The 20,208-nt window shown below is 32.0% G+C and overlaps 1 protein-coding gene and 1 long non-coding RNA gene across 3 annotated transcripts in view; one reads left to right on the forward strand and one right to left on the reverse strand.

Annotated features, from left to right (window-relative positions):
* Positions 1–19,932, forward strand: part of LOC123885359 — a 32,121-nt gene extending 12,189 nt beyond the window's left edge. The window contains exons 3-9 of the mRNA XM_045934636.1: positions 9,618–12,623; positions 13,071–13,619; positions 16,595–17,225; positions 17,354–17,418; positions 18,867–18,909; positions 19,001–19,093; positions 19,172–19,932. Of these exons, the coding sequence (XP_045790592.1) occupies positions 9,618–12,623; positions 13,071–13,619; positions 16,595–17,225; positions 17,354–17,418; positions 18,867–18,909; positions 19,001–19,093; positions 19,172–19,722 (4,938 nt within the window). The 3' untranslated portion in view covers positions 19,723–19,932. The remainder of the gene's footprint in view (positions 1–9,617; positions 12,624–13,070; positions 13,620–16,594; positions 17,226–17,353; positions 17,419–18,866; positions 18,910–19,000; positions 19,094–19,171) is intronic.
* LOC123885360 lies at positions 1,353–3,572 on the reverse strand. 2 transcript variants are annotated; one of them, XR_006801140.1, is made up of 4 exons: positions 2,818–3,572; positions 2,680–2,734; positions 2,307–2,370; positions 1,353–1,403 (listed from the first exon to the last, which is right to left on the reverse strand). It is a non-coding gene; the product is annotated as an uncharacterized LOC123885360 (long non-coding RNA). The 2 variants fall into 2 exon arrangements; XR_006801141.1 differs by having other exon boundaries at positions 1,378–1,403; positions 2,622–2,734.
* Positions 19,933–20,208: the final 276 nt, after the last annotated feature.

The following is a 20,208-nucleotide window of genomic DNA, read 5'->3' on the forward strand; positions in this document are numbered from 1 at the left end:
TGCCTAAAATACACTTACAACCCATAACAAAAGTTGCAGGTTCAGTACTGTTCGCTAAGCGAATCCAAAGCGAACAGGTAGCGAACTTATTCGCTAAGCGAATCTCAATTCGCTGTAGCGAACTACATCAGAGGATTACAGGTACATGACGAACAGGTAGCGAACTTGTAGCGAGCTTATTCGCTGTAGCGAACTCCTGTTCGCTAAGCGAACTACACCAGAAAGAAAATCTGTTCTTGAGTTATCTAAGGCGGTTTAACACTAAATCAACTCAAAAATTCATCCAAACATGTTATAAATTCATATAGACAGCCATTCCAAACATATATGGTATCAAGGAACATTAATCATCCCTTCCAAACATCCGAATACCTCTAATAATCAAAATCATGGCAATTACTTGAGTTTTAAGTAACTTTCTCAAACTTTCCAAAAATGATCCAAACACATACATATTCATCATGGAATCAAACTAGTGATTAACACATACAAAGTGATGATGGAAAACATCATACTCACATACAAAAGCTTAATCAAAGTCTAAAAGAAATTGAGTGGGAGAGTTCGGGAACGGAGACATAGACAATCTCCCCCCTCCTTGTCACTCAAGAATCATGAATTCTAATCTCTTACCTTAAGCAAAGATGATGATCCAAGCCTTCTCTTGCTCAAGCTTTCTCTTAGCCAAAACCCTAGCTCTTGCTCTATCTTCTACTCACTCAAACTCAAAGAAAATGAATTGTGAAACTATTCATAAGTTGGACTTGCTACTTATACTACTTCTCAAGTGTCATGAACCAAGCCCAATTGGCTTAGGCCCATGCCTCTCACGCCCATAAGCCCAAAACAATGGTTCTCGCGTCTAATAACTTACGTTCGGCTAAATAATTATTCGTCGCTCACTAAAATAATAAAAGCCAATTAATAAATAAAATACATTTAATAAAATATACGAATACGAAAAATGGGTCGTTACATTTCTCCCCACATATTACTAAATTTAGTATCAAATGTTGCAACGGTTTCAAAACTGTTGCAAATTTTTTTTTTATATAAAAAAAAACATTAATTTAAAACATTTTTTATTTATTTTGATGACTTATTAAAGAACAATTACAATATCCATACAAGAGTAAATAAATTAAAATGCACAAATAGATAAATATAAATAAATCTCATTTATATAATTCATTCAATAGTGACAAGATACATACATCAAAAATTTAATTCAAGTACTTGAAGTTCCAAACGAAAGAAACTAATGTAGTTCAAATATTCAAAAACTAAAACAAAAATATTAGTAGAGTGGTGTTGCTTCATCCCTAGTATGCTTCATAATCCTTAATTAGTGTTAACTAGACGCAAAAATGACTACCATCGCTAGACTCTTCTTATTCGATTACCTGGAAAAACATAAGTATATATTAGCATACTTAAAAAAACGAACTGAGATGTACAAATTGACTTAGTTCATGGCATAATTCCACAAGATAATGATATTTTCAAACATAACATAATGCATCTCTTTTCTAAGGGGTGTTTGTTTCGGAGATTAAAAACTTATTCCTGGGAACCTAAGATGGAAATAAAAAGTACCCATGTTTGTTTTAAGGAAATAAATATTTATTCCTTGGAAATTATTATTACCGGGAACATTTTATTCCTATGTTTCCAGGAACTTAATTCCCCCCTTATTAGCTTGGGAAACTTTCATTCCCATCAGTTTTATTTGTAACTGCACGTCCTTCCACTACTCATGCACGTTTTATCTCATACATCTTTTACTTAGAAAAAAATATATTAATTATTTATTAAATTAAAAATGAAATGTTCCTAGGAATTTAAAATACTATCCAAACACATTTTTTTATTAATTCCTGGGAATAAAATTCCTGCCATCATATTCCAAGGAATAATTTTCCTGGGAAGAGATTTAGAATCCATGAAACAAACACCCCCTAAGAAGATCAAAGAAATGATAAATGAACTCATTAACATATGCTAAATTAAACTGCACATGTAATCCGGAATGAATCGATACATATCTGTAAGTCTAACACATTAAGGTGACCAATGTTTTCATGATCGGAATAACCATCTTCAATCCTCAAGTTCAAACAAAACAGCAATGCCAATATTCTAATGAATTGGAGTTTTTTTTTTTTTTAAAGTATGAATTGGAGTTTTATCAAACAATTATATATGAAATAATGACATCTTAAATTGTGCTATTGTGAGCATAATTTCTAGGGAACAATCTAAGAAAAACAAATCCAAATAACTACAACAATACAAGAAAATGGTACCTGTATTATAATTAATGAACTCAATCTCAATGCTTTCAATTGCTCCATTACTCAATTCAATTTGCTGCAAACATCAACATCAATAAACCAAATTCAAAACTACAATATAAATGAGTTCAATGAAACCTGCATAAACCAGTCCCAAAATATCAGAACATAAAACCATTTGAAATTAGATTTGAAGAGTAAAATTCAAACCTACAACTTAAAGACATCTTTCCACCTTTTATTACTAGAACTTTTTTAGCATAAACCAAATTCAAAACAAAATAAAATAAAATAAAAAGAACAAGATTTTAACTAGTCCAATGAAACCTGCATAAGCTAGTCCCATAAATCTTGCATAAATCAATCTCAAATCCACAAAGCTCACCATGTCGTCCACTTGGATCTTTAAACACCCAAAATGTATGGTTATTCCATAGCATCTGTCCCATAGGATAAATAAAACAACATGATGAATAATACCATGGTAACTGAAGTATAAACAATCACTCTTGTAATAAGTTACCTATTACTTATAGCTAAGCAAGGGATATGTGAATTCTTTCGATTAATTCTTCTGCTGGAAGCTTCTGAGGCTCAAACATTAACTCAACCATAGCTCTTCAGATAACCTGCTCAAAAATAGAACAGAAGATACAAAAAGTTGAGAAATATGAACAGGCTAACAAGAACAATACATCACAAGTTTTTGACTCTAAAAATAGAGTACGTTGATTACTACATCATAATGACACTAACATGTATTGGAGTCATCTCCTTGTACTCGTAAGATTCCAAACCGAAAAACACACGATTGAATCCATTAGCTTCCAAAAGCATAAACTTAAAACTATCTATATATTTTGTATCAAATTGAATCTACATATTTTTCGTATTTTGAGGATAAATGTATTTTATATTTGGATCAGATTAAGAGTTTAGTCTGATACAAAGTTATATAACATGCCGCAGAGACAAATAATTATAAAATCACCACACTCCCTTATTAGATTCTAAGTTTAACCCTTGGTGATAACATATATATACCTCGGTTACCAACAAATAAAAGGCTACATAAGTGGCATGGATATATGCCTCCAATACAAAGAGTCATCATAATCATTCACACAAAATAAGAGTGTACGTTATTCACACAAGAACAATTCATCCATTGCAAACCAATTTCATTTTATGAGTCTCTCCTCTAGCTCTTGGAATTGCAGCAGCTTGTTGTATATCAGCCTCAAGTATTTGGAGGGGATCCTGATATGGTAATTGAGAAAGGTAGTATGACATCAGTGCCATAAATTTGTGGAAAATTGAAGCAAAGAATCAATCAGAACTATGACTTATGAATATCAATTAGGCACTCTTATAATAAGGAACTAGGAGTCTTATTGTATCACCAGTACTAGTAGAGACTAATTAAGGGAACTAGGAGCTGCACTAGTAGAGTTCTTTAATCAAAACCTACTCTATTATCTTTACAACATGAAAGTAATTATTATTTTGTAGTCAATTCACTACTTGAAAGGTTTCAGAGTTAACAAACTTTATTTGGTAAAACTAGTTACAATTAGAGGGGTAATATATAGGAGCTAGATTGATTTTATTTGAAGTCAATTTATCATACTCAAATTGTGCAGTGTGGGAGGAAGTAAAACAAAGTTGTATGCACCAAGTATTGTACTTCTTATCCGGCATTAGTTAGTCTACAAAACCACTAGGTTTTTTAAAATGTTATAAGAAATTAGCTAGTCTCAACCATAAGATAATATGGGACATGTCACAAAGCTGCAAGTATACATAATAATCAATCGAAAGGAACAATCAAATAAAGTGACTTACACTAATAGAATCGAGAAATGCTATTTTCTTTCACTATGTACCTAATCAAAGAAACAAAACTCAAACAAACACAACATAAGTCAAATAGGACAAATATAATTAAGGTTCAAGGATGAAAAACATTCTATAGCATCATTTAGAAATATATCAATGGAAACATCTATAAAACAGAACAATCAAAACTTCATTATCAAACAAATGAGAAAGAGAAACATTTATTTAAAACCTACTTAAAAGAATTAGAACAGATTACATGTTTTCAATGGTTGAGCAGATTAACCTAAACAATTGCTCAACTTTTCAGGATTTATAATATAAAAATAAAAAGAAATACAGATAGATAACCCTTAGGTTACCCTTAAGTCGTGCAACCTAATGGAAAACTAACCAGAACAAAGAAAGGGAAGGAGAAATCAGGGAAAACAAACCTGAACGTGTAAACTACGGATGGTGTGTTGTGCTGACGGATGTTGCCTGAAGGTTGGCGGAAGCTGCCGTAGTTGTCGGAGACATCACGAGAGAGAGAGAGAGAACAGAAACAGAACGATGAACCTTCGTTAATTGAAACATGGAGATTTAGGGATTGGAACGATGATGGGGAACCTGATTTGGGGAGTGGATTTGTCGCAGGAGAGATTTGGAGAATGATTTAGGGATTTTAGGGTTTTTTAGAACAAAAAAGTGAAGAAGGGTTTGAACAAAAAAAAAAGTGAAGAAGGATTTGAGTATGACTGAGAGTAAGAACTGTATGGGGCCAAGTTAAAACATGGTTTAACGATTTTAGATCCAAAACCTGCGACGGTTGATCAAACCGTCGTATACAGTGTCACAAAATTCCAAAAAATAAGACATTGCAACGGTTTTGACTTGGCTGTCACAATTCAACCGTCGCAAAATGCATATTTTCTTGTAGTGAGAGTGTAATTTGATAGATGAGACACAATACAAAATTTTAGATTTGACATTTCAAAAAATACAGGTGGATATTTGATGATTTTGGTAATTTCAAGAGGATGTTTGACTATGAACTCCAATATTTTCACTTTCTTGATTATCTTTTTGGTGAATATAAGTGAATTTATGAAGCTCAAATGTAGAGACTAATAGATTTAACTAATCATCATGCCCGTGTGTTCGCACGAGTCAAAAATTATAAATTAATTATATTTTATCTCTTTGGGCTATAAACAAAGTAATTTATACGCGTAGAAACTAAAAGTATTTATTGTCTAATTTATTTCCACCAACTTACATAAACATGAAAGTACAAACAATCCTACAAATTACGAATTTTTTTTTTATAAACTACATTTGAAGCAATGTTTTAAAAACCGGACCAGATGTCGAACCGTTGTGGCCTCCGGTTCATGGTTCAACCGGTTCAATGGGTTCGACCGTTTTAGAACCGTTTGAACCGGATAATAAATAAATAAATATATAATAAAATATAAAATATATATTTCAACATCAAACTCAAATTTCAATAGTAAGAAAAATAAAAACACAAATGTCTATTTCACTAACCCACATTTCAAGAAGACATGGTCCAAGCCTATTACACTAACCCTAGATATAAAAGGAAGTTGCAAACTCACATACATATGCCAAAAGAATGAAAACACAGTGAAAACACAACCACCACTATCTATCTCTTCTCAAATTCATCTCTTCTTCTTCCTCTCTCTCTTCTCTCTCTAACCATTAACATGAATTAAAAAACAACAACACAAATAAATGGTTTCTTCATCTTCACTTCTATCAAAAACTTCTTTCAATTTCATTCAAAAACATCTTCCAATTTCATTTCTTCATTCACTTCCATCAAATACTTTTGGGATTCTTGGATCTTATGAGAGAGTGAAAAGGGAATTAAAGATTTCAAATCAATAAATCTAAAAAAAAGAAAAAAACAATAAATATTGGAATTTTAGTGGAAAATAGAAAATGAAACAAAGAAAAGTCTTTCTTTGAAAGGACAAAGATGATGTTTCAGTGTTTTCACGCGTGTTCAATTTCAGCAAAAAGAAAAATAAAAAATGGATTTTTTAAAAAAAAAAATCGTTTTTTTTAAGGGAGTTAAAAACCGGCCGGTTTTTCCGGGTTCCCGGTTCACCAGTTTTGCCGGTTCTCGCCGGTTCATACCGGTTCACACCGGTTTTTTACCGGTTCCACTGACTAGCGGTTCTGGCTAGTCATCCGGACCGCTGGGGTGCCCGGTTCATGGGCGAACCGGTCGGACCGGCCGGTCCGGTCCGGTTTTAAAAACATTGATTTGAAGTGGTATTTATAAGGTTGTTGTTATCATCAACGACTAAAATCTTGAAACCATTTCTCGATGTGACTCTTGACTCTTAACTGACCATGTGAAAATACTGATTGTAGAAGATACACTCCAACATTTTTCAGTGACTGACCCTGACTCTTGTTAATAGTCATGATAAATGAAACAAACGATAGGAAACTACCGACGTTGAAATTTGAAAGGAATTCGGACGTCATATGGTGTTAAGGATAATCCTATAAAACAATCCTACAATCTACGAAAAATTTCTTTATAAACTACATTTGAAGTGGTATTTATAAGCTTGTCGTTATCATCAACGACTAAAATATTTAAACAATTTCTCGATGTGACTCTTGACTCTTAACAGACAATGTAAAAATACTGATTGCGGAAGATACACTCCAACATTTTTCAGTGACTAACCCCGACTCTTGTTAATAGTCATGATAAATGAAACAACGATAGGAAACTGCCGACGTTGAAATTTTAAAGGAATTCTGACGTCATATGGTGTTAAGGATAATCCTACAAAACAATCCTACAAATTACGAAAAATTTCTTTATAAACTACATTTGAAGTGGTATTTATAAGGTTGTCGTTATCATCAACGACTAAAATCTTCAAACAATTTCTCGATGTGACTCTTGACTCTTAACTGACCATGTAAAAATACTGATTGCGGAAGATACACTCCAACATTTTTCAGTGACTGACCCTGACTCTTGTTAATAGTCATGATAAATGAAACAGCGATAGGAAACTGCCGACGTTGAAATTTGAAAGGAATTCTGACGTCATATGGTGTTAAGGATAATCTGGGAATAAAAACTTTCATTTCACAACCCATGAGTTTGATCCGTATTTCTCAATAACATAACCGGAACTCCAACTTTCAATTTTAACTTGTGGTTTGGAAGGCTCGAACATGAGACTCATATCTTATGGGAGACCAGCTACAAAGTCAGACCCGACACGCGATTTTTCTAATATGAATTTCATAGGAGCTCCAAATTTTGGTGGATCTATAACTACATGAAACCTAACTTTTAAAATTATACCAAATTGTCCTCCTCTGGTGTATACCAAGTTAGCCAAAGCCCCGATAGAGATATTGTAAAAATCTTTTAAAGCATACCAGTCATGCGTTAAACAAATATTCTTGTTAATTTTTTCGACTAATACTTCGAATTGATTCTCGAATAAATCATCAAAATTTGCGAAATGATAAATTTCATCTCGAAAATCTGCAGAAAACATTTTCGGAAGCATTACTGCACTCTATAAAAACAACATACAATAGAAATAAGAATATCACAAATTTATTCCACATACTCGACGCAGTATAAAAAAATCTATTCAAATATTTAGAACTATACTAACTTCGGTTACGCTAAACTCGACACAGTAGGTCCGATATCTAATCTGCAATTCTTTAACAAATTTCCCACGATCAAATAAATCATTGGGATTCAAAGGACATGTTTAAATATATATATATATATTAAAACATTAAGTTAGCATAAAATTTTAAAAGAATTTCGATTTCAGCAATAAATATGATAAATCATAAAACAAGATGAAAATTGATACATATCTCTTAGTAAATTAATTTTAAGTGTGCTGAAGTTGTTAATATGAGCCATTGAAATGTGAAAGATGTTTTTTTTTTTTTATATAGTTTTTCATTATTGTGAAAGGTGTTAGTATGAGTGGTGGATGAGAAAGAAAGAAAAAACACACACATACACACACACACATATATATATATATATATATATATATATATATATATATATATATATATATATATATATATATATATATATATATATATAGCGATGATTCGCTTAGAAAATTGATATTCCACTATTACCAAATTGATTCACCCAAAGACTTAATTGTCCCATGAAATCTATCTTATTTGATTGATGATAATATGACGAAATTGATTTCGCCCAAAGACTTAATTGTCCTGTGAAATCTTTCTTAATTTGATTGATGATAATTGATTATGCAAGAAATTTGGATACACATTATAACCATTAACGTGAGCCAAAGATTTGTTTCAAATTATAATATTGCTATATGCTTACCACTTTGAGGACATAATTTAAATCATAATTGATTGATATGTCTTAGTGGTTGAAATGATTTATTTTATTCTAAGCAAGTGATCCGGGTTCCATTCCCATGGTTGAAAAATTTCTAATTTTTTTAATAAAGCTACGTGAAAAAGTTCCCGCTAAACTGCAAAGCAAATTAGAGTTAACCTAGTTGCATATTACAACCATCAGATATAAGAAAGATTATATGAGTACAATATGTGCTAGTACTTTTGGAATAGACATACAATGTGCTGAAAAGATTTATTATCAACCATTTTAATTTAGATTACACAGGGTTTTGCTAGAATACACATATTATTATTTATGAAGATGTATTTTAGCAAGTTGTAACTAAAAAGTGATTAAATACACCTTAAGGTGAATGTTGCTAAAACACTCCTTGCTAAAATACACCTTGGTGTCATTTGATCCTATTGAGAATCATGGAATCATAGATATGGAGATCATACTCATAAGCAAGATAGAGAGCATAAGAGTGTTCATGAAGAAGGTACTTATAGAAATTCATATTGAATGAATATAGATTGACAAAAGAGTGTGTAAAATGTACAATGGAGTGGTTTATTTATAGGACTATTTGGAGTAACTAACTCCCTAACTAACTTTCTAATCTCCTAACCAACTTGGTAACCCGTCAACTAACTCTAATTGATTAACTAAGAATCTATATTCTTAACAGGCTCCCTCAAACTCAACATTGGAAAATTTACCAATTTGAGTTTGAATTACAATTATTCTCTAAAGTTTGTTGTGTAAAAAAAAAAAATCTAAAATTGCATTGCTGCAAACATCATGATGATGTCCAAGTCCTTAAGTTCACAAGCTATATTCTTAACAATCCTCGTGCTTGATAGAATCTTAGAAGTAGGCCAACAATGCTATATTCTTAACAATCCTGACAATATATATATTTATGATGTATGTGTGCGATTAAGTTAACCATAGCTAACCATTTAACTAACCATAATACTATCAAAACTGTAAAATAAAACTGACATACGCAACTATTTCTAACTAAACTAGTCATATACCATATGTCTGACTTTATTTTATTGAAATTGATTTAGATGGAAAGTTTCCTCTGTGATTTGGCGAAGCCATATGTGGAGAAATTGATTAATGGGGCAATAGCAGAAGCACGTCATGTATTATGCTTCACATGTACTGTTAAGGAATTTGAAGAAGAAAGAGCTAGCTTGGAACCAGAAAGAAAAACTATCGAGCAACTTGTCAAAGATGCAAGAGAAAGAAATAAAGATATTAAAGCTAATGTTGTTTCTTGGGCAGAGGAAATTGATAAGCTCAATCAAGTGGACACAAAAACAAAACAAACATGTTTTTTTGGATTTTGTCCTGATTGCATATGGCGATATAAAAAGGGAAAGGAGTTGACAAATAAAGTGAAGAGAATCCAAGAACTAAAAGTAAAGGGAGAGAAACTTGAAATTGAAAATATTGAACTTTCTCACCGTCTTCCAGGTGTTGAACGTTATTCATTCAAAGATTACATTTCTTTTAAAACCAGAGAGGAAAAATACAAAGAACTGTTGGATGCTCTAAAAGATGACAACAACTATATCACCGGATTGCATGGAATGGGGGGCACCGGAAAGACTACATTGGCCAGAAAAGTGGGTAATGACCTTGAGCAATCTAAACATTTTGCTTATGTCGTTGATACGACCGTGTCGTTTACTCCTGATGTAAAAAAGATTCAAGATGATATTGCTGGACCTCTAGGATTGAAATGGGAGGATTGTAATGAATCAGACCGGCACAAAAAACTATGGAGCAGATTAACAAATGGTGACAAAATTCTTGTGATACTGGATGATGTGTGGGATCAAGGCCCACCACTTGATTTTGAGGCAATAGGAATTCCAAAACAGGGCAATCACGAAGGTTGTAGAGTTCTTGTAACCTCACGTAGTAAACAAACTTTTAACAAAATGGATTGTGATAAGATTAAGATAATTGAATTGTATCTTTTATCCAAAGAAGAAGCTTGGATCATGTTCAAAAGGTATGCCGGGATAGATGATAGCTGCCCAAAAAAACTGATTGATAAGGGACATAAAATTGCAAATGAATGCAAACAGTTACCAATTGCAATTTCAGTCATCGCCAGCAGTTTAAAGGGCCAATTCCAACAAAATCGAGAGCATGAGTTGGATGTGACATTGAATTCCTTGAAGAAGCCTGTATCCATGCATGGTGTTGATGACGATATGGTTGGAATTTATAAATGTTTGAAGTTTAGCTATGATAATTTGAAGAAAGAAACATTCAAGGGGTTGTTCCTCTTATGTTCGGTTTTCAGAGAAGATGAAGAATATTCTATTAAAGTTCTAACCAGACTTTCAATAGGAGTGGGTCTTTTTGGGGAAGATTGTGACACTTATAATGAAGCTCGAAACCAAGTAGTTCAAGCCAAAACCAAGCTTGTAGATTCTTGTTTGTTGTTGGAGGTCAATAAAAAACGGCTAAAAATGCATGATTTGGTTCGTGGTGCAGCCCAATGGATAGGGAACAATGAGATTCAATGTGTAAAATTGTTTGATAAAAAGCAAAAGTCATTGGTTGAAAATCAGAAAAATATCAAACATTTATTATGTGAAGGGAAGTACATGGATTTTTTTAACTTGAAATTTGATGGTTCCAAACTTGTGACTTTAATTGTCAAGGTGGATGGAGAAGAAGAGGATGAATGCATAAAAGTTCCAAATTCTTTCTTTAAAAATGTTACCAATCTTCGTGTTTTGCATTTTTCAAGCAATTACCAACAACCTTTATCATTATCAGATTCAATTCAGCCATTGACCAATATTCGATCTGTGTTGGTTGATAATGTGGATTTAGGTGACATCTCTATTTTGGGAAACCTACAATGTCTGGAGACTCTTGATTTGGTTGAATGCACAATCAATGAATTGCCAGACCAAATTACAGAACTGAGGAAGTTTAAATTGTTGAAGTTGAAATATTGTAAAATTAGAAAGAATAATCCATTTGAAGTTATTAAAAGATGCTCATCACTTGAAGAGTTGTATTTCAAATATAGTTCCAATGATTTTTGTAAGGAAATAACCTTACCTGAGTTGCAAAGTTATCGAATCTATTATGGTGTTGGAAGTCTCTTTTCTACGGAGAGAAGTTTAGGATTTCTCAAATCTGTTGTGTTTTATGGTAATGGAAAGTGTCAATTTTCAGAAGAAACACTCAAGTACTGCATGCAAACAGCAGATTGTCTTTGGCTACAAGAAATTAAGGGGGAATGGAGAAATCTCATGCCTGAGATTGTTCCTGTAGATCTTGGTATGAATGATCTTGTTGACCTTCGTTTACGTAGCATTTCACAACTTCGGTGCCTGATCGACACCATTGGTTCTCAAAAACCAAATGTCTTGTCCAACTTGGTTGTACTAGAACTGAAAGGAATGGAACATTTGCAAATCTTGTTTAAAGGTAAGCTAAACCTCTGCTATCTGAAGACCATCAAACTTGAGAATTGCCCTATGTTAGTTTCCCTATTTGAAGTGTCAACTTCTCTAAGCCTAGTTCTACTAGAGACATTGAAAATAGCTAACTGTGAGGGACTGAAAACCATAACAGCAAATGAAAGAAGAGAGGATGAAGAAATAGATGACGGTGGTAATAATAAGAGTCATGGTTCAGTGTTTTCGAAACTGAAAGTTATTGATGTTAGGAGATGTCACCTATTAGAATCTGTACTACCTTTCCTCTCTGCTCAAGGCCTTCCAGTACTAGAAACTATCAGAATAAGAAAATGTGATGGATTGAAATATGTGTTTGGCAAATCTCAACATGTTGACCTAATTTCACTAAGTCAATTGGAGCTCTCTGAATTACCAAACTTCATTGATATTTTTGAAGAATGTAAACATCCCATGTCTTCATGTGTGAATGGATCATCTTCCACTTCCAAAGCAGAAATACAATTGGATCCTATCAAAAGCAATACCTTTTCTTGGTGGACTCGTATATGTTGCCATACCACAATCCCATTGGTTGATGTTGATAGGGATCAACCGCATGAATACTTGGTGGCATCGGTAAGCCTCTCATCTTTTTTGTATTATCTTTTGATACACTTTCTGTTTTTACAACCGCATGAATACTCGGTGGTATCGGTAAGCCTCTCATAGTAAGTCGCTCCTTGAAGATATTTTTAGTTTCACATTGGTCGCATAAAGAAAAGAGTTTCTACTTGGTCCATATCAGTGTTTGTTATAGTGGTCCCTTTTATTATGTTGTGAATTCGATTAAAATCACAACAATCAAAAATTTGATGTGTGGATCAAATTAATCGAGCAAACACAATCAAATAATAATAATAATAATAATAATAATAATAATAATAATAATAATAATAATAATAATAAGAAGAAATTAGAATGGCGGAGAGCGCCAAAAGAAGCTCTCTCTCTTTAATTTGTGTGCACAATAATATGTTTGGTTTGCTTTTGAGTTCCTTTACATTGGTATTACATACATTGCAGGAATCAAATTCACATCGCCTTAATAAATGGGAACATGCTCAATATATTCCAATACAATCAAGCATGCTTTGCAATATTAAAGAGATTGTACTGACTCACTTCTCCAAGATGAAATCAGTAATTAACCTATCTTTTGTTCCAATAATGTTGTTGGAAACTCTGAGAATTAGGAAATGTGATGAACTAAGGCACATAATAGTTGACGTTGGAGATCATAACACTGGTGGCAACAACTGGGTCAATATTTTCCCAAAATTGAAAAAGCTCAGTGTTAAAGATTGCGCTCTATTGGAATACATATTTGGACCTGGGGCTGAGACTAATGATCATCACCACCACATGGAGGTTGAACTTCATTTTCCGGAATTGACACAGCTCGAACTTCTGAATCTGCCAAGTTTAATCGACATGTGTCCCAAACAATATCAAACAACATTTCCTTCTTTGGAAAATCTCGAACTCAAGAAATGTTCCCAGGTTGATATCAAATCTATTGGTGATTTCATTATTCATTCAATTTCAGAATCTCTGGATAATACAATCATTAAGGTACGCCTTTTTTTCATATATCTTTGTTGTTTGTGAATTTAATCACTGATTCATAGAATGGCATTATATTGCAATTGATAATTTCTTAGAAATAAAAAAATAAATTAAAAAGGTTTGTCTATCAAATACTTCAATCTGTCACTAACAACCAGCCGAGAAAGAATCTTCTCAATTTTTTCCCCTTAATTTTCCTCAATTTTTACATCTTAATCATTGATCAACTTTTCTTTATTATTTTAAATTTTGATCTAATGATCTAAGGTCACACTCCTCAATTTGTTTTTCAAACGGAGAGAATCCATTCTCCGGCTAGCCTTAGTGGCTTAATAATGCATGATGGTTAACATGACAAAATATAAAAAACTTGTTACCCTTGTACTCCGTGTCATTGGCTAATTTTTAAAACTGAGTATTTATAGCTTCTTCAAAAAAAAAAACTGAGTATTTTTATATAAAATCACTTATTATTATTATTATTATTATTATTATTATTATTATTATTATTATTATTATTATTACTAGAACATCGACCCGTGCGGTGCACGGGTCTGATTAGCGGTAAGATATATAATGATTAAATAAGACATGATAATTCTAATAATGTATGGTATATGAAAAAAGTTGAGTAACATTAAACGATAGTTCAACAATAATTTTGGATAAATATTCATACAAAGAAAATTATGTTATTTTACGAAAGACTTCCTTATAGACCACGTTCGAAGTCTTAGTCGTATCTTCACCGTTGTCATCGTTGATCAATATTTTTAATCCTTTTCTAGAAGTAACTCTTGAAATTGCAACATACAACTGACCATGTGAAAACACTGGCGACAGAAGATATATCCCAACATGCTTTAAAGATTGTCCCTGACTCTTATTAATAGTCATCGCAAAAGAAATCATTATAGGAAATTGTCTCCGTTGAAATTTAAAAGGAATTCTCACGTCATATGGTGTTAGAGAAAATCTAGGTTTGAAAACCTGATCACCAATATTACTTCCTGAAATAATTTTTCCTTCAAGAGCACGTTTTCCCAATCTCGTAATAATAAGTCTTGTTCCATTGCATAATCCTAATTTTTGATTCAAATTCCTTAATAGCATAACTGGAACTCCAACGTTAAGTCTCAACTTGTGATTTGGAAGTCCTGACGTAGAAATCGTGTTCAAAAATTCGGGAGTATGAACATCATCCACTGTTTGACCGTCTACATTTTATGTGAATGGAGTATCATAACTCAAATATGTTTTTTCTTCACCAAGAATTAAATTCAACATATAATCATTTATTGTGTCGACTATTGAATTTTTAGGAGCTACTATAACTCTATTTTGGAAATACTTTATATCGTTCATGTTTTGTAAAAATTGGGGATATGTGCTTTCAACGATAGAAGCAAGAGGATCACCTGAACTTGGAATCAATAAATCTGATGGAATGTCAAATTTTAAATCATCATCGTTGTCATCTCCAATTTCTCCATAACCAACACCCAAAACCCATTCAAAAAAGCACCACCGAAAAAAATATTTGAATCCTAAATAGTACTTTGCAAACACGTAAAAAAAAAAACAATATTTAGATCTACAAAAGGACAACCAATATATATATAGAATACATTTAATCACTAAACAATATTTGAATCCTAAATACTTTGCAAACACGTAAAAAAAAAAAGGAATGTTAATAAATATAAAGGAAATTATTGATGGCGTTTATCAATTATTGCACATAATTTTAATCACAATTTGTATACTTGGCATAGTGGTTGAGAATATTGTCTTGCACTGAAGGGTTGCGGGTTCGAATTTTAGTCAAGACAAAATTGTATTATTTTTTATTAAAAATTGCAAGACAAAATGGAGGGAAACGGGAAAACCAAATTAGGGTTTAGAAATTGCTTGTGTATACAAGCTTATAATATAAAAGATTATTATTATTATTATTATTATTATTATTATTATTATTATTATTAATATTATTATTATTATTATTATTATTATTATTATTATTATTATTATTATTATTATTATTATTATTATTATTATTACCTCTATAAAAATGAGCTTGAAAATATTGATATTTTGGTTAACATGGCCAAACTATTTTAGAATCTCATTTACTCGGGGCTGGCCCACTACATTTTGAGACTCTTTGAAGGTAAAATAAATTTAATAAAATGAATATGTTTTTAATAAAAAAATTGCATTTTTTAAAAAGGATAATCTTTTATTTAAAATATAAATAAGAATAAAATACATCTTTGAGCTAATATCGTTAAAAAATCGATAGTATTTTTGATAAAAAAAAAAATGCAACTTAATTTTAGAATTTTTTTTTGACAACTTAATTTTAAAAAATGCAACTTAATTTTAGAAAATATTTTATGCAACTTATTCTTTGATAAAAAAAATCGCTATTTGATAAAAATTCGATATTGTTTTGATGAACCGAGCGATCTATGTCAGAGGAGGCTCCGAGTTCGGCTAGAAAGTCAACACAATTATTTTCCTCAATAAATGATATTTGAGACAACTAATACTATTGAATTTAATTTAATTTTTCTATAAATCGATCACTCTATAACTTAAAAATTCCAATACTAATGAATATATGGGTTTTATAATTTTCAGCGCTGCTATTTACTACGAAACATTAACCTACGAATTCTGCGAAAGCCTCCTACACTTTCACTACTTTTTATCATTTTTAAATAATTATTATATTTTGATGCGGTGCCCAAAATATGTGGTGTAAGTACAACCCATCTCTCCCAAAAAGCTATTTCCACAGTTCTACATCCCTGCAATGTGTTTTTGTCCTTTTGGATAGCCACAACCATAAAACTTGTTTTGCTGCCACCATTTTTGCCTAATCTCTTCTTTATGCTTACTTTCAACATGTACAAGTTTCCATTTAGTGCTAATAACGAGTAATAAGTACAAGCTTTTTTTTTTGTTATAATTTGTAGGATGCACGGCAACTGGAGATAACTTTGCAAGACATTAAGTTGTATGACCTGCCTATGATGACTTGTCTTTTTGTGGGTCCCAAAAATTCAGTTGCCCTCAAAAACCTTACAGACATAAGAATTGTGCGATGTGACTTATTGAAAATTGCATTCTCCACTTCCATTTTAAGATTTCTACCACTGTTGCTTTATTTAAGAATTGAAGAATGCAAAGAGTTAGAATATATTATTGAAGATGATTTGGAGAATAAAAAAAAATCAAATTCCTTGTCTTCAACAACATGCTTCCCAAAGCTAAAAGTACTTGCTGTTATAAAGTGCAACAAGTTGAAATTTGTCCTTCCATTCTCTGTATGTAAAGAGCTTCCGAAGCTAAATGTTCTGTTGATAACAGAAGCAAATGAGTTGGAAGAAATATTCAAAAGTGAAGATGATCAGAAAGTTGATATTCCAAATCTAAAAATTGTAGCATTTGATATGCTACCAAGCCTCCGTAATACCCAAGGAAATCAATTTCAGGCTGTGAAAACTCGCTTTGTGCGGGAGTGTAAAAAACTCACTCTGACTTCAGTATTAACAGTCACTAGCTTCAACAAATTTATGAGTTTAATACCTGGTTTTAAGCTCTCAAGTACACACTCTCACTATCCAATATTTCAGTTTGATTTATCAAATATTTATAATTGAAAGTGGGCATTTTGATTTTATAATAATTCTTATCTCTATATCTAATGATGTTGATAATGTATTTTTCTATAGATCAAGACTATGACTTGTATATGGATTTGTGGATGAAATTACGAGTGATGGCAACAAATTCAAAAGTAATATGCAGGCCATGGCAATTACTCCCTTCATTTTCCTATTATTCTTTTGACTCGTTTTGAAATGCAGGAATTGAATTACACTATAAACATAAACATCTTTCTAAATTTTAAGCAGGGTATTGAGATAGAAGGAATTTATAAGGATAATAATGATCAAGGTAAAGATTTTTTCGATCGATTTTATTTTCATATGTTATGTCATCACCCTTTTAATTTTAAACTCTCTTCTTTTCCAAATGTTGTTCAGTTTCTCTATATGATTTTATTTCCATGGCGACCGGTCCCCAACTACCAAAAAATGCAGATGTAAGTAATTTGAAGACCATGTCAAATTTATATTCTAAGATCTTACTTAGTAATACATGTAAATTAATAATTTTGATCTTATTATAGGAGTTGTTGAATGAACAATCACTTGAGAAAGAAGGAACTACTAAGACTAATAATGATCAAGGTAGACATTTCTTGGAACGATTTTATTTTCATCGTCATGCTTTTAATTTTGAACCTCTCTTCTTTTCCACATCTTGTTCAGTTTCTCTAAATGATGTTGCTTTCATGACAGTAAACTCAAATGTTAAGGAACAGTTCCCTTCAATGCCTTCTAAACCCTCTCCTAATCCTAGCATCACATCTCTTACTGCTTCTCAGTTCCCTTCAATGCCTTCCAAAGGTATTTTATTGCATCTTATTGCTTTGTTTTATATTTAATTAACCTGCTCTGCTCAAATTGGCATAATTATTCTTTCTTATACTTTCAGGGGATCCTTCTCAAAAAGTAGAAGATTTAGCAATACTACCAACAAACTCAAAAGTAAGTAATTTGCAGGCCATGTCAGATTTATAATCTAAACCCATACTAATAGTAATACATTAAATTAATAATTTTAATAATAATCACCATGACTATGTCTTTTAATAATTTATTGTACAGATTCAAATGAAACAAACACCAGAGACAGATTTAGCAATACTACCAACAAAATCAGGAGTAAGTAATTTGCAGGAGCCATGTCAAATTTATAGTCTAAGCCCTTACTTAGGGATACATGTATTTAATAATTTTGATCTTATTACACAAGTTGCAGAATGAACAATCACTTGGAGAAACTGATACTACAGTCCAATCTTCTCAAGTAAATAATATAATATAGTACCACCACCTCATTTTGCATATAAAGCTAAGAATAACTATTGAAAAAACAATTTTATTTAAAATACTACTTAAATATTATATGCTGCAACTAATTTACATTTTACGCGCTATAAAATTAGTTGGAGGGATCAACATCAGAAAAAACAGCAGTTGCAACTGTGTCTACCATTTCAGGAACAAAGAATGAGCCACCTATACAAAAGGTAATTTCCCTCATTTTATTCTTTTGACTCATTTTCAAATGCCGGAATTGAATTACACTATAAACAACCTTTTAAATTTAAAGCAGGGTATTGAGATAGAAGGAACTTCTAAGACTAACAATGATCAAGGTAAACATTTTTTGGATCGATTTTATTTTCTTTTTATGTTACCTCATCACCCTTTTAATTTTGACTCTCTTCTTATCCAAATGTTGTTCAGTTTCTCGAAATGATGTTGCTTTCATGAAAGTGACCTCAAATGTTGAGGAACAATTTTCTATTCCGTCTCGGTTCCCTTCAACACATTCTAAAGGTATCTTATTGCTTTGTTTTATTTTTAATTACCTTGTTCTACTCAAATTGGCATAATTATTCTTTCCTATAATTTCAGGGGGCCCTTCTCAAAAAGTAGAAGATTTAAGTTCATCTTTGCTTGTCAAGAGGGAGCTTGAGGAACTGGTCTCCAAGAATCATTTGGATTATCAGAACTTGCCTTTATTAACTGATTTTCTTGTTAAGAATCCTTCTGTTCATTTAAAGGACACTTCACTTCCTAATAGATACAAGGGTTGTGCCTACAACTTACTGGCCGAGCTATTGAAATTCCTCGAAACCCATAGTTTGGTTGAAGTATCGGGCTCACGCCACTCTGAATTTGTGGAGCTATTACAAGATGCGCGCTACTTTGCTTTTGATAAGGAATGGTTGGATGGTGTTGAGAGGCGTGCTTTATTTCCAGAAATACAAGTATCTCCAGATGCTTTGGAAAAATTATTGCATTCCAAGAAACAGGTTACCAAGGATGTTGAAGATTTGCGTTTCAAGATACACATTTTAAGTCAACATGTGGAAGATCATAAGCATCAATTGATATCCTCTGAAGCTGTTTTGGAGAGTATCATTCAACAAGAAGCGGTTCTAAGTGCCCCTATTGGCTATTAGACTATATTTTCTTGCATTTATATTCTTTCATTGCGAATTTGCTATATATGTTTTTCATTGTGTGTGCTATTGTACTTCAATATTGTTTATTCCTTGAGTGTAAGGTTTCGTCATTTCTCATGAAATGATCTTATGAACCGTCTTATTATGTTTGTGTTGGGAGGGTTCACTCCTGTTAAGAATTCAAGTTTAACAAAGTCAACACTGCTAGCACTACTTCTTTTATCTTTGTTAAGAAAATATCTTACTTTGTTTATTGTGAAGTGAACTGTTTGGTGGAGCCATAACAGCAGGTTCTAAGAGCTATAAGCATTTTATACTTTGGAATCATTGATATCCTCCTTTGCAAGGTTTCAAAGCAACTACTTAAAAACTCTAGCAGATTCAAACTCTAGCAACTACTAAACTCTGCATAATTTTGATGTAAAAACTTATGATGCACATGTTTTGATAAAAATTAAAAGTATTTTAAACATGTTATGCAGA

This window comes from Trifolium pratense, linkage group LG5 (genome assembly GCF_020283565.1).
Source record: "Trifolium pratense cultivar HEN17-A07 linkage group LG5, ARS_RC_1.1, whole genome shotgun sequence".
Taxonomy (NCBI): Eukaryota; Viridiplantae; Streptophyta; class Magnoliopsida; order Fabales; family Fabaceae; genus Trifolium; species Trifolium pratense.